The sequence below is a fragment of the Theropithecus gelada genome, chromosome 2 (assembly GCF_003255815.1).
Source record: "Theropithecus gelada isolate Dixy chromosome 2, Tgel_1.0, whole genome shotgun sequence".
Taxonomy (NCBI): Eukaryota; Metazoa; Chordata; class Mammalia; order Primates; family Cercopithecidae; genus Theropithecus; species Theropithecus gelada.
The window spans coordinates 91,559,569-91,575,572 of record NC_037669.1 but is presented as its reverse complement, the minus strand read 5'-3'; the positions used below and the strand labels follow the sequence as shown (position 1 = coordinate 91,575,572).

The following is a 16,004-nucleotide window of genomic DNA, read 5'->3' as shown; positions in this document are numbered from 1 at the left end:
TCCAGCGAGACCCATGGCCTTTCATGAGCAGCCTGGCCAGAAACTGGCTGTGGTAAGGGGGCTGGAGTCCAGGGCTTGAGGAGAATGGCAGACCTGGGTTCTGGGTCCTATTCTCCCAGTGGGCCTGGCTGGCCCCAAACTGAGGGAGCACCTCCTTTTGAAGCTGGGCCCTAGGCTGGGTATAGTGGCACACACCTGGAATCCCAGCACTTTGGGAGGTTGAGGCAGGTGGATGGCTTGAGCCCAGAAGTTTGAGACCAGCCTGGGCATCATGGCGAAACCCCCTCTCCATAAAAAATACAAATAATTGGCTGGGTATAGTGGCACATGCCTGTTGTCCCAGCTACCCAGGAGGCTGAAGTGGGAGGATCACCTGAGCCTGGGAGGTCGAGGCTGCAATGAGCTGTGGTTGCACCACTACACTCCAGCCTGGGCGACAGAGTGAGATTTTGTCTCAAAAAAGATAAAAAAAGAAACTAAGCCCCGAACAGTTAAAGAAACCAGTAACTAACAGAATTTTTTTTTTTTTTAAGAGACAGCGCACTGCAGTCTTGACCTCCTGGGCTCAGGTGATCCTTCTGCCTCAGCCTCCTGAGTAGCTGAAACTACAGGTGTGCACCACCATGCCTGGCTAATTTATTTATTTACTTATTTTTAACATTTATTTTGTAGAGATAGGGGTCTTACTATGTTGCCCAGGCTGGTTTCAAACCCTTAGCCTCAAGTGATCCTGCCACTTCAGCCTCCCAAAGTGCTGGGATTACAGCTGTGAGCCACCATGCCTGGCCCCTAGAAATCCTTGAGTTTACAGGATGGTAGATAAGGAAAGAAACAACTTGCTGAAACGCTGAAATTCCCTCTGCTTGTTTTTTTTTTTTTTTTGAGACGGAGTCTCGCTCTGTCGCCCAGGCTGGAGTGCAGTGGCCGGATCTCAGCTCACTGCAAGCTCCGCCTCCCGGGTTCACGCCATTCTCTGGCCTCAGCCTCCCGAGTAGCTGGGACTACAGGCGCCCGCCACCTCGCCCGGCTAGTTTTTTGTATTTCTTAATAGAGACGGGGTTTCACCCTGTTAGCCAGGATGGTCTCGATCTCCTGACCTCGTGATCTGCCCGTCTCGGCCTCCCAAAGTGCTGGGATTACAGGCTTGAGCCACCGCGCCCGGCCCCCCTCTGCTTGTAAGATAACAAAACTGAAATCAGATGGACCCAATATTCCCGACTGGAGTGTGCACAGAAAGAGCTTGCTGACATCACAGCCTGAATTTCCACCATGTTTCATATAACTCCTCCAGAATTTGCACAGGAGACCCATGAGGAGGCATGAAGAGTTAATTGCACATGCCTGAGAACTTTCCAGACCTCCTGCTTCCTTCTACCAATCACCCACCTACTAATCCCAGTATCCATCCCCTAAACCTTTTCTAATAAAATTACTGCCTTAAAGCCAGCACAGGGAGACACATTGAAGCTGGACTCCTGCTTCCTTGCTAGTTGACTTGCAATAAAAAGCTTTTCTTGGCTGGGCACGGTGGCTCACGCCTGTAATTCCAGCACTTTGGGAGGCTGAAGTGGGTGGATCAGTTGAGGTCAGGAGTTTGAGACCAGCCTGGACAACATGGTGAAACCCTGTCTCTACTAAAAATACAAAAATTAGCCGGGTGTGGTGGCGGGCACATGTAATCCCAGCTACTTAGGAGGCTGAGGCACAAGAATTTTTTAACCCGGGAGGCGGAGGTTGCAGTGAGCCAAGATCACGCCACTGCTGTAATCCTAGCCACTGGGAAGGCTGAGGTAGGAAAATCACTTGAACCCAAATCTGGTGTCCGGCCCACAACTGTAATCTCAGTACTTTGGGAAGCTGAGGTGGAAGGATCTTTTCAGCCCAGGAGTGAGACCATGGTGGGCAACATAGTGAGACTCCGTCACTATATGTTTTAAAAAAGAAATTAGTCCAACATGGTGGTATGCACCTGTAGTCCCAGCTACTCGGGAGGCCGAGGCGGGAGGATTGCTTCAGCCCAAAACCCAGTGTCACAGTACTGGTTTCTAGCATTTCAAGCAGTGAGTTGTTTTGCTCAGTAACACTTTCACCCTGGCCTTCTCCTCACCTATCAGCCAGTCCCTAAAATCCAAACACCTGCAGTGGCTCACGCCTGTAATCACACTTTGGGAGGCTGAGGCTGAGGATCTCTTGAGCCCAGGAATTTGAGCCCAGTCTAGGAAACATAGGAACAACCCATCTACGGATTTTTTTTTTTTTTTTTTTTTTTTTTGGGGGACAGACTCTTGCCCTCTCACCCAGGCTGGAGTGCAGTGGCGCAATCTCAGCTCACCGAAACCTCTGCCTCCCTGGTTCAAACGATTCTCCTGCCTCAGCCTCCCGAGTAGCTAGGATTACAGGCGTGCATCACCACACCTAATTTTTTGTATTTTTAGTAAAGATGGGGTTTCACCGTGTTAGCTAGGATGGTCTCAATCTCCTGACCTCGTGATCCACCCACCTTGGCCTTCTAAAGCGCTGGGATTACAGGCTTGAGCTACTGCACCCAGCCCCAATTTTTGTATTTTTAGTAGAGACAGGGTTTCACCATGTTGGCCAGGCTGGTCTCGAACTCCTGACCTCAGGTGATCCACCCACTTTGGCCTTCCAAAGTGCTGGGATTACAGGTGTGAGCCACCACACCCGACCTTACAAACTGTTTTTTAAAAACTAGGCCGGGCGCCATGGCTCAGGCCTGTAATCCCAGCACTTTGGGAGACCAAGGCAGCTGGATCACCTGAGGTCAAGAGCTTGAGACCAGACTGACCAACATGGAGAAACCCTGTCTCTACTAAAATAGCCAGGTGTGGTGGTACATGCCTGTAATCCCAGTTACTCAGGAGGTTGAGGCAGGGGAATCACTTGAACCTGGAAGGTGGAGGTTGCGGTGAGCCGAGATCGCGCCATTGCACTCCAGCCTGGGCAACAATAGCAAAACTCCATCTCAAAAATAAATAAATAAATAAAAGCCCGGGTGCAGTGGCTCAAACCTGTAATCCCAGCACTTCAGGAGGCCGAGGCGGGCGGATCACGATGTCAGGAGATTGAGACCATCTGGCTAAATGGTAAAACCCTGTCTCTACTAAAAATACAAAAAAAAAAAATTAGCTGGGCATGCTAGCACACCCCTGTAGTCAGGAGGCTGAGGTAGGAGAATTGCTTAAACCCAGGAGGCGGAGGTTGCAGTGAGCCGAGATCATGCCACTGCACTCTGGCCTGGGTGACAGAGCGAGATTCCGTCTCAAAAAACAAGCCAACAAACAAAAACTAGCTGGGGCTGGGTGCGGTGGCTCACGCCTGTAATCCCAACACTTTGGGAGGCCGAGGCAAGAGGATCACTTGAGGTCAAGAGTTCAAGACCAGCCTGGCCAACATGGTGAAACTTCGTCTCTACAAAAATGAGATGGGCATGATGGTGGATGCCTGTAATCCCAGCTACTCAGGAGGCTGAGATAGGAGAATCACTTGAACCCGGGAGGCAAGATCGTACCATTGCACTCTGGCCTGGGCAACACAGTGAGACTCCATGTTTCACCATGTGAGACTCCATCTTTTTTTGGGGGAGGGGGGAAACTAGCTGGGTGTGGTGGCGTGTGCCTGTAGTCCCAGCTACTTAGGAGGCTGAGGCAGGAAGATCGCTTGAACCCAGGAGGTCAATGCTGTAGACAGTGGTGATCACAGCACTGCACTCCAGTCCGGGGGACAGAGCAAGAGCCGATTAAAAAAAAAAAAAAAAAGATCGACATGGCCCCTAAAACCTTTTGCTTTCCACCAGGGGCATCACCTCTCTAGGCTGACCAAACTTGCAGGTCCCCCACACCCAGCCTCAGCCCCACAGTCCACATCGCAGTTGGGTGAGTGCTCGAAGATGTGGGATCCAAATCCACAGGCGGCTCCCTCACTGTCAGAACAAAGCCCGAAGGCTCCCCCTGGACTGTGAGGTCCCCTCACCCTCTCACCTCAGCTCATGCTGCCCCTGCCTCCCTCAATACCCCCATTGTTCCCAGTGTCAGGACCACAGCTCCCCACGTCTAAAAAGTCACCTTCTTATGGCCAAAGTTTCAGTTCCAGGGTCACCTGCTGAGTCCCCCTCCTATAAGCATCTTGGGTAACATATGACCTCTATCACATGACCCTGCTTTATTTTCTTCAAAGCATTTCTAAATACCTGAAATTTCCTGTTTGAGATCTACTGCCCTCTCCAACATATAAGCTTCATTCAAACAATATTTACAGAGCAGCTGCCAGGCACCATTTCTGATGCTAGGATGTAGTGTGACAGAATAAATAAAAGCTCTTATTTCCTGGGGCTGAGCTTCTAGGCCATGAATGGGGGTGGTGGGGATGATGGTGCCAGGCAGCAACACAGGCCATGATAAAACAGAGCCAGGCAAGGGTGTCTCTGTGATTTGAAGGGCAGGGTGGCCTCTGTCCATGCTCAGGATGGTGCCCAGACCCCAGCACAGGGCCTGGCACCTGCTCAGACCTGATGAACAGCAGCGCTCACATGTTTGGAGCAGAGGACCTGAGCCCAGCATTGTTCTAAGCATTTCCCAGCATTTCCTCATTTATTTATTTATTTTTGAGATAGGGTCTTGCTCTGTCACACAAGCTGGAGTGCAGCTCCCTCCAGCACGATTTCAGCTCACTGCAACCTCCACCTCTTGGGTTCAATCAATCCTCCCACCTCAGCCTTCCCAGTAGCTGGGATTACAGGCACCTGGTACCATGCCCAGCTCATTTTTGTATTTTTAGTAAAGATGGGGTTTCACCTGCCTCGGGCCTCCCAAAGTGCTGGGATTATAGGCTCGGCATCTACTCATTTAATATTCACTGAGCAACCCATGAAACAAGAACTGTGACCACTCACGCTCTACAAATGAACAGTACACTGAGGACCAGACAGATCCTAGGACCTGGTCCCTCCCCTGCCATCACTGTGTCAGCTGACCCAACGCCCTACTGCCTGCTGGGTCCCATGCCCAGATGTCGGCATTTAATGGCAGAAATCAACACACACTCCTTGGCTGACAGTGTTCTACCATGCCCAGGTGATCTATCTGTCACCCATGCAGTGGCATGATCTCTGCTCGCTGCAACCTCTGCCTCCCAAGTTCAAGTGATTCTCGTGCCTCAGCTTCCCGAGTAGCTGGGATTACAGGTATGCACCACCATGCCCGACTTTTGTATTTTAGTAGAGGCAGGGTTTCACCATGTTGGCCAGGATGTTCTCGAACTCCTGACGTCAAGTGATCCACCCGCCTCTGCCTTCCAAAGCGCTGGGATTACAGGTGTGAACCACCGTGCCCAGCCCGGTCATGCTTATTCTTAAGCATAGAGTAGCAGTGTGGGGAAACAGCTGCTCTTAGGTGTTCACTCTGTATCCTCCAGGGACTGCCCGTTGGCATCCACACTGCCCTGTGCCTTATGGGGTATTCCCGAGAGTGAATTATTCCTGAGAAGCAGCTCTGGTTCCAACTGTTTCACAGCTGAGGAGACAGGGAGTGAGGGCTATGCATGGCTGGGGAGATACCCAAACAGGGGATGCCTCCACAACTCCCCCACTCTGTACCCTGACCTCCCGCGTCTTTCCTACACTTTCTGCCCCGTCTCACCTTCAGGGCACAGGAAGGGTCAGCAGCCACAGCTGTGGACCACCCACCACCGGGGCCCCACCAAGCCACAGCAGAGCCTGGAGTTGAGCAGACAAATCTTTATTCCTGAGGCTAAATATGCACCAGTTCCCTCCCCGTAACCAGCCACTGCCAGCCTGACTGCAGGCCCTGTCCCAGACCTGGAGCACTGAACTTGGAGTCCCAGGACCTCCTTCCCTGAGTTGTGTGTGTGTACATGGAGGGGACTCCCGTGTAGCACCTGGAGGCGGCCTAGGGTTGAGGGGCTTCTCAAGGGTGCCCTGTCACAACCTCCAGAGGTGCAGGCTCGGGCAGGATGCAGCATGTTCAGAGTCTGGTGACCTGAGTGGGCAGAGGAGGGGAGGCTCCAGTTTCCAAAGGACACAGACCAACCCCCACCCCTAGGAACAGCTTTATCCAAAGACAGCGGGGAAAGCACTGGGCCCACTGGGGACAGAACCATGGCCACCAGGAAAGACTCCCTGGAGCTGGACCCAGGGTGGGGAGAAGCAATAGATTAACAAAAAAGAGCTCAGCAGGCCAGAGGTAGGCTCACCGAAACAGGGCTGTCGGGGACAGGCCTCGGGTGTTGGAGGGCAAAGGTGACAGCATCATGGACAGAAGCAAAGAGATGCTTTTTGGTGATGGATGCATCGAAGAAGTGCCCGGCCTCAAGCTGGCTGACCACAGGGCCTGTGGGCAAGAAGTAGGCCTCCCCTGACTCTCAGAACCTCCAGGAACTCAACTCCCAGGAGAAAACAGAATGCCCTGACCTCACCACCTGAGGCTCCAGCTGAATCCACATCACTTGCAACCCTGGACTCCTGTCTCCCAGGACACCTCTGACCTCCAGTTCCAGAGAAAGACTTTTTTCCTTGTGCTACTTGGAAAACCCCTGGCCAAAAGCATCCTACCCTCCTCCCAGGTCCCTCCTGCTGTTCCCACCCTACTCACTGTGGCAGGCCGCCATGTACACCTCTACCTCAATCTCCCGGAAGTCGTGGAAAATCTGTAGCGGAAAAGGGGGCCAGCCTCAGAGGAAGGCTCAGGGACGTAGAGGGGGGCTTGGGCAGGCTTGGGGAGGGAGTTTAGATGGGGAGCTTTGAGGGTTTGGGGAGTAAGAGTCTCGGAGTGCTCTCAGGGCAAATTACAGGGTTAGTGGGGAAGCTCGAGGGGCCTTGGCCTGCCCCCATCCTTACATTCTTCAGGCTCTTGAGGCACACAGTGTCCACGAAGGAGAGGGCACCCAGGTCCAGGATGAGGCTGTGGAAGTCTGGCTGAGGCAGGCCCAGGGCCTTCAGTGTGGACCCATCTGGGGCCTTGGAGTCTTCTTGACCATTGGCTGTTGCATCTTCCATCTTATCTCCTGGGCTCACCTGCTGGGGAGCCAGACATGCTGCCAGGGCCACCCATGAGAGGGTGAAGGCAGGACCGGCCACACACAGACATGCGGGAACACGCAAGGTCAGATGGGGAGCATGCATGGGACACATAAGGACACAAACATGGGGGAGTCACATAGGTATGCAAAGACAGGAAGGACAGATGTATGGGGACACTCAGGAGGGCACACCCAGACATGCTCTGCTACCTCCTGGGCCGAGGCTGCACAGGGACATGAGAAAGCACGGTGCTGGGAGACCCTGTCCCATTCTCATCAGCCAGGGCTGAGTGGGGAGGGGCCCAGGAACAGGCCAGAATAGACACAGGCATCCACATGAAACACACGCAGACACCTCAGCACCCTACCCTGTCTGAGTCTCTAATTAAGTTTGGCAACCTCTTTGACCCCTATATATTTTTTCAGAGATGGGGTCTCGCTTCATTGTCCAGACTGAACATAGTGGTTATTCACAGGCACCATTAGAGCGCACTGCAGCCCTGAGCTTCTGGGCTCAAATGATTTTCCCGCCTTAGCATCCCAAAGAGCTGGGACTGCAGGTGCGCACCACCACGCCTGCCTTTGACCCCTTGATTTTCTCCCATACAGCCAATCCTTTTCCTCTACCCATAAGCAGACTCGGCGGGGAGTCTTGTGGCATCTACAAATTCAAGGTCTTCATCTAGGCCTGAGAATCTAAGCCTAGATTCTGTGGCATATCATGAATTTCCCTGCAGAATATCTGATCCAGCCCCAACAACTCCTGCCATTGGCCCGCAGCTGCTGGGTCCATGGCACTCCTCATGAGACGTGTGGATCCTGCGTCTCTGCAGCTCACAGCTGTCCCCTCCTTTCCCACCTCCAGCCTCACCATCACCTTGCAGTCCTCAACGTTGTTGCTCCTCATGTCTTCAAGGCTGGTGTTGACGTTAATGGAAACTGAAGCGCCCTTGGAGGAGGCAGCCTACACCAGGGAAGACAGGGAATGGGAAACAGCTATCCTGGCTGCCATGACAGCCATGTCATGTAGGCCTGGTGATGCCCCCTGGTGTTGGGCAGGTAGGTGGGCCAGGACCAGAAGCTGTGGGACCTGCAGCAACCAGGCTGAAGCTCCTGGAACAGCCATGAAAGAGAAGAGGACTGTGACGGTTCACACTGTCACTGGTTCAGATGATGGGAGAGAAACAAAATGTGACCTAAAGCCTGGACCTGCTAGGGTAGTGAGGCAGGGCCCCTGGGAGCATGAGAGAGAAAGGGGAAGGGATGAGGAGTGAGGATGAGGGAGGAGTCGGGAGGCCAGGAGAAAGGCTGGGGCAGGGAGCAGGGGGCAGCAGACGGGGGTCACCAGACAAAAGGGGCCCTGCCTGTTTCTGAAGCTTCTTCTCTTTCTGCAGTTGCTTCAGCTTCAGCTGCTCCCGCTTCTTGAGCAGTTTCTTCTTCTGGGAGATGAGGAAGTCGACATCCACACCGCACTGGAGGCAAACATCAGAGAAGGGTTGGTGAGCTCTCGGGGAGCTGGGGCCTGACACCCATCCTGGGGACCCCACCTCACCCTCTGCTTCAGCGCATCACTGTAGAAGTCAGCGTTGGCAAAGTACACGGTGGCCGAGGAGCGGAAGACCTTCACTCCCGGGACTTCCTTGGCCTGGGGATGAGGCAGAACTGGTGGTGGCTGAATCTCCTCTCTCCGGGCTGCATCCGTTCTCCTGCCTTTCCTTTCCTAGTGTGCCCAGTGCCTGCCACCGCCCAGCCCTCTGCTCCCCAGGCTGCAGTCCAGGCCCTCCCAGGGGCTTGGGCCACAAGCCCGGTGGTGTCATCCCCATTCCCGCACCATGCCTTTCCCTCCCCACCTCTCCTGCCACCACCCAGGCAGCCTTCACAGGCTCTTAACCTTTCTCCTGGGTTTCCAACCCCTGCCTTGTGATCTGTTTTCTGTACCCAGAGGTCCTCCTAGGCTGTCACACCAACCAGACCTTCCCCACCTCCCACCCCATTCAGGTCACAGCCCAGGTCTCTGCTGGGCTCCAGGCCTGCATGGTAAGGGCTGGGCTGCCCCCCTCATCCTCTCCCATGTCTCAGACCCCTTAGTTCCTCCCCACACTGCCTAATCGCACTGCGCCCATGTTGCAAGGAGCAGCCTTGTTTTATTCCAGAGCCCCCCACCTATGTTCCTAGCACTTGGCCCAAGACCTCTCAGGAGATAAATGGATGACTGAGGACTTAATAACCCCTCTCATCAGATCAGGAAATGCCTCCCTTCCATCCTGGTGCCCCAGGGAGCTGCCACTCCGGCTCTCTAACCCAGGGCTGCTCTGCAGGTGGAGCTTGTGCTGTTGACTCCATGACAGACCCCTCCCCAGCCCCAGACCCATCTCTGTCCACTCTCCCTCTGTGCCTTCATACCTCTAGAGGGGGTCGTAGACCCAAACTCCTCCCTTGAAATCCCAAAGACCAAACCAAAGTGTCCTCAGCCCCCAGTGCCCTGGCCAAGTGTGGAACGAATCCACAAAGTCTCATTCTTCCTCCATCTCCCCATCCACATCATTCCGCTCAGCCCCTGCCACTCACCTCTGAGTACTCTGCCACATCTCTGTAAATATCCGTGTTTGGCACCTGCCCCAGGATAGAGTAGTGGGGCCTGTGGAGGAGAGAAAGAATGCAAGAAGAGGGGGCAGAAAAAGGGGATAATAGTGGGGTCCAAAGGAGCCTAAAGTCCCCCAGAGATGTGGGGAAAGCTGCGGGGAGCCCTGTGGCACTCCCTCACTAGCTGGAATGAGGGGACCAACATGGGGGACTCACATCTGTGTCCGGACCACCACAAGCAGTAGGGAGAAGACGACCGAAACCATCAGGCCAAGGTCCAGGTTCAGCAGGATGGTGGCTGCGAAGGTCACCAGCCAGATGAGCTGAGAACAGAGGGCAGCGGTCGGCGGGGGGCGAGGAGCCATGGGGCTGCCCAGTCCCTGCCCTGGGCTCCCAGGGCACTCACCAGATCTGCCCGATTGGCTTTCCAGAGGGAGCACACGTCGCTGAGCTGCCGCAGCATGCCCTTCAAGTTCACAATGATGATGGCCGCCAGGACCGCCTGGGGTGGGAACAGTGCCGCCAGGGGCCATTGAGGGCACCCGATGCTGTCAACCCTCCCCATCGAGGCATGGCCAGATTAAGCCCAAGCACTCAGGCAGAACCCCAGACACAAACCCCCACCCAGCCCCTGACCCTTGTCTCCAAATCTCACCTTGAAGATCTCAGCCTTGAAAAACAGGACCTGACCTTGTGTCCCCACCCCTCACCTGAACCTAGACTGGCTGATCTGAGTCCTGACCTGGCCAAGACCTGAAGCCTGGCTGGGTGGGGGCTTACCTTGGGCAGGTCACGGAAGAGTTCCCCAAGTTTGACAATGATGAGGAGGATGAAAAGGGAAGAGATGGCTCCAGCAACCTGTCGGGGGAGGGGATGAGGAGGGGCGAGACCCCCTTCCCCAGGCAAGGCATGTCCACACCCATGCCCACACCCAAAACCCACCTGCGAGTTGCCCCCGGTGCTCTCCTGTACCAGGCTCCGAGACATAGAGCAACTCACGGGGAAGCACTGGAAGATGCCTCCAACGAGGTTACTGAGGCCCAGGGCCACCAGCTCCTGACGGGGGGCAGTGTGGGTGTGAGGAGACTTCCTAGAAGTGGCTTGTCACTGTCCCACTGTGTCTAGGCCTGTGTATCCCCAATCTCCATCCCCACCAAGCGGCCCCCAGAGACTGGATGCTGTCCCACACGTCCTACTCTCCCATCCTCAGTCCCCCACATGGCCTCAGCACATCTGCTGTCTCCCCATGTCCCACCTGTTCCTCCCCCACCCGTTGCTGGCGCTTCCATACACTTGGATGCCTCCTACACATCCTGCATCACCCAGACCTGGTTGCTGTCCACCCGGTAGCCATGCCTCAGGGCGAAGATCTTCCCCAGCGAGATGGCAATGGCGAACCCAACCACAGCGATGGTGAAGGCGCTGCCCACGAGCTTTGAGAACAGCTGGGTGTTGGGGGCCACTGGGGGCACCAGCCTGTGAGAGGCATCTGTGAGGCCAAAGCAAGGTCCTGGCCTGGCTGCCCAACCCTCCCTGACCTGACGGACGCCAGAGCTCACCCTGCAGAGATGTTGCCCACGACATCTACCCCAAATATGTGCTTCAGACCCATGCCATAGGAGATGCCTGTGGCCCCGATGAGCTGTGGGAAAGGACAGAGTCAGGGAGGCAGGTGCTGGCATCATGGTCGGGGGACATGTAAACCACTGTGGGGTGAGGAGGGAGACACTGGGCAAAACCTTCAGAGGTGGGAAAAAGTCACATAGGGTGAGAGACGGGCAACACCATTTTGACTATGGGGAGAGGCTGTCAGGGGCAGGAAGAAACCAACACAGGGGCTTTCTGCTGTGCCCCCCACAATACCCAAGAACCCCCCCAGTCCCCCTCCAGCTGGCCTTCAAATATAGGAGGCTGCCCACGTGGCAGGGACCCAGCCTGTCCTGCCCTTCTCCCCTGCCCCCCACTTTCTGGCCCTCGAACCATGAGCAGCTCCCCGGGTATCGGCATGGGCAGCTGCCGCTGCAGCTTGTCATTCAACAGCTTCACCACCAGGAGCACAACCCCAGCCACAGCTGCAGTGACCACCGTGCTGACCTTGCTCTGGGGCAGCTTCCGGCAGACCTCCAGCACTGTCTGAGGAGAGGCCAGGTCACAGCCAGCGCTCAAGGCCATGGGGCACACCTACCCCTCCCTCCCCCTGCCCTCACTCACATAGATGAGGGACAGTGGCCCAGAGTGGCTGCTCAGATGGAGGCCAAACACATACTTGAGCTGTGAGACGAAGACCTGCACAGCTGCAGCTGTGGTATAGCCTCGGACAAGAGGCTCTGACAGGTAGGTGACCAGGAAGCCGAAGTGGATCAGGCCCAGCCCCACCTGTGGGGTGGCCAGGGGCAGTCAGGACAGGCAGGGGTCCTGGGGTAGCTGATGAGGAGTGCAGGGCAAGTGGGATGGGAGTGGGATGAGTGGATGGCAAGAGGAGGACGACGATGGTCAGCACTCAGGGGAATGCAGACGGGGCAGTGGCAGGAGCAGAAGTGGTGCGGGGGACACACACTCCTGACTGTTTCACACCTGGAAGAGGCCGACCAGGACACTGAGTGTGGAAGCCACCCGCACCCGCTCAGCGTCTCTGGTTGTCTCATTGATAGTGGAGTCGTTCAAGGTCTGCGGGGCCAGGGATTCTGTCACACTGCCCACCATCACAGACATGACAGCAAAGGTCCCTGTAAGGATGGCATGGGGCAGGTCTGAAGGGGAGAGCACGCTGTCCTGCGCTGGAGCCCTGGTCCTAAGAGACAGGCCAGGAGACTTCCAGTTCTGGACAAATGTCCTCAGATTATGGCTGCATGAACAGGGGCAGTGCTGGTGGTTCAGGTTTGGCCAGGCCAGGAGTGAACCCTGAGCTCACGGGCCCTTAAGCATGGCTAGAAATGCTGGCCCTGCTTCATCTACCCTGTCCCACCTGTGTCTACTGGTCCAGGGACACAGAGGCTCTGCGGAGCAGGGAAGAGGTCAGGGCTTGCTTTAGGCTGCTCAGGCCTCCGCCAAGTTCCAGGCCCCTTGGGCTGCCTCGCCCACTCACATCTTCCTGGAGCCAGGGCTTTGAGGTCCCCTGCCTCTGTGGTCCTACAGTCAGGGGTCTAGTCCTGCCTGGGTATGACTCATGGGCTAGCCCAGGGATGCAGCACCAATGCTGCCCTCTTCCCCAGCCACTCCTGCCCTGCTCAGCTCCCCCTCACCCTGCCCTCCATGATGGATGTGGGCATCCTCCTGGAAGGCTAGGCCTGCCTCCACTTACCCACAGAGATGTGCCGGGAAGTGCCAAACAGGAAGTAGATGAAGACGGGGTAGAAGGAGCTATAGAGGCCGAACACGGGGGGCAATCCAGCCAGGAGGGCATAGGCCAAGCCTAGGAGTAGAATGGTAGCAGTGCGGGCCTGGAGAGCAGATCTTGAAACGATAGGGGAATCCCAGCCCTGGGTTAGGTGCCATAGTTCCAAGGTAGAGGTCATGGCCCCAGTTTTGGGCATCACAGACCACAGGGTTTCCAGGCCAATGCACTGAAGGCGGCTCACCCTGTGGAAGCTGCATGATGGCCACACTCATGCCAGATAAAAGGTCACCTAGGAGCCAGTCACGCACAGGATACCGGGGTAACCAGACCAAAACCGGGAGGTGTTGGAGCAGAAGGGCACGGGCCCGAGCATGGGAGCACCTGGGGACATGATATGAGGGGTAGGTGAGCGTCAGGAACAGGGGCTACCTGGGCCCTGCCAGCACCCCCAAGCCCCAATCTTGGTCTTACTGCAACCAGGTCCGCCACTGGCGGGTCCTAGGTGCTGAGCCCCAGCGCCCCAGCTCCTCCAAATGCTCCTGGTTCAGCAGCGGCCGTTCCATGTGGTAGTCTCGCCTCCGCAGCTCCACTGCTTGTGTTGCAGACAGCAGTGCCTGCGTGTCCCTCGGTCTGGGGTGGCAAGACCAGAGAGAGACAGTGAGGGCACCCCTGGCCCAACCTCCCCTACACCTCCACCTAGGACCAGAGAGTTACCTACCTGATTTTTCCGGGCCCTAAGATCAAGGTACAGTATTCTAGCCCCAAGCTGGCATCTGTGGGCCATATGCCCAAACTCAGACCTGAACTTTGGCTGGTGAGAAAGCCTCTTTCTAGGACAAAGTCCCCCAAGGAGGGACTGCAGGATGAGCACTATCTATACCTCCAGCCGAGATGTGGCTGCCCAGTGCTGAACGCTCTAACAGTCCATGTCCCAGGCTGCTCCCTCCCACCGCAATCCCTCTTCCCTAGCCAATCCCTGTCCAGTCCCCAGGTCCTCCTCCAGCTGCCCCAGGAGCCCACTGCTGGCTGAGAGCACACTCAGGGAAGGGGTCCAGCAAACCAGGGACCAGGGCTCCAGCTCCTCAAGCAACTCCTTTCCCAAGCCTCAGGCCTCAGATGAGACCCTCCCCTCTAAGGGAAGGAAAGTGTTGGGGCCAAGCTTGCCCCCGGGCCTCCAGCCCCAGGGTCCAGGTTGTACACTGCTCAGGCCTGGTCTGGGGAAGCCACGGATTGGCTCTCACCTAAGAAGGAGCTCTTTCCAGTGGGAATCTCTCGCCTAGAGGGAGAGGCTCCCACCTGGAAAGGGAAGTACCCACTTGAAGTGGGGGAAAGAGCTCACCTGGGAATAGAAGCTTTCAAGGGGAATCTCACCTAGAGGGATCTCTGACCTACCAGAGAATCTTTACCAGCTAGGCAAGTTCTGACATAGGGGGAATCTTCCCTCTGCCCAGAGGCACCTACTTGAAGTCAGAGAAAGATCCCACATAGAAGGAGAAGACCTAGAGGGAGAGGGTTCTCACCTCCGGGGTACTCTCTCTTAGGGGAAGTTCTGACCTGGGGTGAGGCTCCCACGTGGAATGGGGAAAAGCTGTCACCTGTGAATAGATCTCACAGAGGGATCTTACCTGGGGGAAAACTCTAGCCTGTTGGGGCAGATTTCACCAGTCAGGAAAGTTCTGATTTAGGAAAAGCCCTGACCTGGGGAGAGGATCCCATTTGAGGGAAGGAACTCACCTGGGAAGGGCCTCTAACCTGGCTGTACTGTTGGGAGTGTGGAGTGGGTGCAAGGAAGATCCTCAGAAACTCTTGGGACCGCTATCTCAAGGAGATCTTAGAGCCCCCTCTCCCTTCCTACGTGAGTCATTCAGGTTTTCTTAAAGGGCTTCCTCCCCCCACAACGTGGGACCTGCGCCTGGAGGGCGGAGCCTTGATCATTGGCCTCTCCCTGTAGGAGGGCAACTGGAGCCAGAAAGGCTGGAGCGCTCACTCCGGGGTCAGTGGAGCTGGGTGGACTCGGGACCCAGCTGAAAGCAGCTAGTCCACGGGCCGCAGCCAAGGACTCCCGGCCCCCACATCTCCTGGCCGGGCTCCTCCATACGCAGCTGCCTCACTGTGGCCCGGGATGGCCCTAGGGCGGCACACCAGCGGCTTTCCGCACAGCCCAAGGGACTGGGGTCGCGCCGGCTCCCGCCCCTACCCCTTGCTGCAGAGGGGCAGCCGCCTGCATAAAATCGGCAGAGGTAAACCGAGGCGTCGCAAGCGGAGAATGCCTGCTCCAGCGAGGCGCTTGCGCAGGGCCACCGGGGCTGTGCTCTGAACTCACCCCGACGCATCCGCCAGCCCCATGGCTCGCAAGTTGTCCGGCGCGGGCTGCTCCAGCTGCTCCGGCTAGAGGCCGCTACGCTCCGGAAGGCGTCTCCGGGACCCAGTGAGGCCAGCGGCGCGCTCCCGGGAGCTAATCCCGGGGCAGGACGGGGAGGCTTGGGCCAATCAGCGCGCTGGGGCGGGACCTAAGTGGCGCGCGCCGGGCGGGGAGAGCCTGGCGAAGAAGGATTTAACTGCTTCCACCCTGGCGACCTGGCCTATGAGGCCTCTCGCTGCTCGCCCGGCCCTCTGCCCCGAGCTGGATGGTACTGCAGAACTGGAACTAAGCACCCGCGCTGGGCTGGCCGTAGTCGCGCCCCGAGGCCTTGAGTAGGTTGGAGCTGATCCCAGGTACTGGCTCGGCGGAAGGTACTCAGGGAGTGGGAAAGGGAGACTCCACTGGCCGGGAGGCCTAGGGGTGTGGCCGGTGGACCCCAGCCTTAACTTGTGGGGGATCCAGGTCTGTGGGGCTTCTCATGCCTCCAGCTGAGAGCGCCACCCTCAGGCTTTCTGAGACTAGGCATGTCTTTGAGATCCGGAGCCGACGATCCCCAAGTCCTCCCCTTTAACTCTGGCCACCCAGGCCAGGAATGGTTGGAGGATCCCCTCCGCTGCACTAAGCACAGCCCGGACATCGCTCCCAGAAGGTTCCTGCGCGGGCCGCCGA

At 56.6% G+C, this 16,004-nt stretch overlaps 1 protein-coding gene across 1 annotated transcript; it reads right to left on the bottom strand.

Moving 5' to 3' along the window:
• Positions 1-5,737: 5,737 nt before the first annotated feature.
• On the bottom strand, positions 5,738-15,423 carry SLC26A6 (solute carrier family 26 member 6). The gene is made up of 21 exons (XM_025375867.1): positions 15,297-15,423; positions 13,445-13,603; positions 13,215-13,354; positions 12,938-13,048; positions 12,211-12,362; positions 11,848-12,012; positions 11,617-11,769; positions 11,196-11,278; positions 10,965-11,112; positions 10,579-10,692; positions 10,417-10,494; positions 10,043-10,138; positions 9,853-9,959; positions 9,622-9,691; positions 8,606-8,698; positions 8,418-8,525; positions 7,925-8,017; positions 6,872-7,051; positions 6,627-6,681; positions 6,229-6,365; positions 5,738-6,014 (listed from the first exon to the last, which is right to left on the bottom strand). The coding sequence occupies exons 1-21, from the start codon at positions 15,317-15,319 to the stop codon at positions 6,000-6,002; spliced, it is 2,280 nt and encodes a 759-aa protein (XP_025231652.1). The 5' UTR covers positions 15,320-15,423; the 3' UTR covers positions 5,738-5,999.
• Between the last annotated feature and the right edge of the window lie 581 nt (positions 15,424-16,004).